The sequence below is a fragment of the Perognathus longimembris genome, chromosome 22 (genome assembly GCF_023159225.1).
Source record: "Perognathus longimembris pacificus isolate PPM17 chromosome 22, ASM2315922v1, whole genome shotgun sequence".
NCBI lineage: Eukaryota > Metazoa > Chordata > Mammalia > Rodentia > Heteromyidae > Perognathus > Perognathus longimembris.
The window spans coordinates 1,224,755-1,225,749 of record NC_063182.1 but is presented as its reverse complement, the minus strand read 5'-3'; the positions used below and the strand labels follow the sequence as shown (position 1 = coordinate 1,225,749).

The window sequence follows — 995 nt, the reverse complement described above, 5'->3', positions numbered from 1 at the left end:
AAGGCTGAGGACTTTGATTCCCTTTTCCATACCCTGGACCTCGCCCTCCCGAGGAAGCCCACTGTCTTCGCTACTTAGATGAGGAAAGGAAAGGTGGCGGAGGCCCCGGGCTCCTCTGAGGCCCCCAACCGGGAAGACGTAGAGGCCGAGTCGACTGTCGGGGCCTAGGCCTGGAAGAGTGTGGCCACTGCCTGCCACTGGGCGATGTGGCCAGTGCCAATCCCCGGGCCCCTCCCGCGCCCAGAGCCGGGGGCCCGGCTTGCCTCCCGGCCACTCCTCGTCCTGCCGCCTTCCCGGGGGCCCAGCACCGTGGACACGGCCCCAAGGGCTCCCGACGGCACCCCTCTCCAGGCCGTGACCCCCCCCTCAGACCTCCAACACAGCTGCGGCTTACCGCCCAACAGGAGCGGAGGCGACGGGCACCTTCGGGGCCGGGGAGGGGGTGGGGGTGGGGAGAAAGGACCCAGGGCCGTGCCGCTGGAGCCTGACCACCTACCTGGCTCGGGGGTGCTGGATCCAGTGGTCCTGAGTGCTCATGGCCCGGAGCTCCCTGGAGGGCTGAGCCTCCAGGGAGAATCCCAAGACTCCAGCCTCAGCGCTGACCAATCAGGCCTGCTGGCGGGGGGGGGGGGGGGGGGGCGGGAGGGGCGGGACTCTGTGGCGTGGCACGTTCCCCTGGAGATCCCTATCCCGACCGGCCTCTCTGCCCCGGTCAGCAAGCTCCGGGGAGCCCCGGGGACCCCGGGACCCCAGCTCGGTGGCGCCTTCCGCTGGTCTGGGTGCGATTCTCCCAGGGTCCCGATGCTAAGGGACCGCTCTCTGGGGGAGGGAGCGTGGGTGAAGGAAGGAGGGCAAGCAGCCCCCCCACCCCCCGCGGGATCCGGGATGCTGCTCCTCTCACGACTTCTGTCCACCCACCTCCTCCAGGAAGCACCCCGCGTGCTCCCCCACCCCGCCTGGGCCCAGGCCCTGCCTGTGCATTCCAAGCCTACCGA

At 70.4% G+C, this 995-nt stretch overlaps 1 protein-coding gene across 1 annotated transcript in view; it reads left to right on the top strand.

Moving 5' to 3' along the window:
- Window positions 1-204: 204 nt before the first annotated feature.
- The window catches only part of LOC125340172 (basic proline-rich protein-like), a 22,006-nt gene continuing 21,215 nt past the window's right edge, over window positions 205-995 (top strand). The window contains exons 1-2 of the mRNA XM_048331618.1: window positions 205-610; window positions 717-779. Of these exons, the coding sequence (XP_048187575.1) occupies window positions 205-610; window positions 717-779 (469 nt within the window). The remainder of the gene's footprint in view (window positions 611-716; window positions 780-995) is intronic.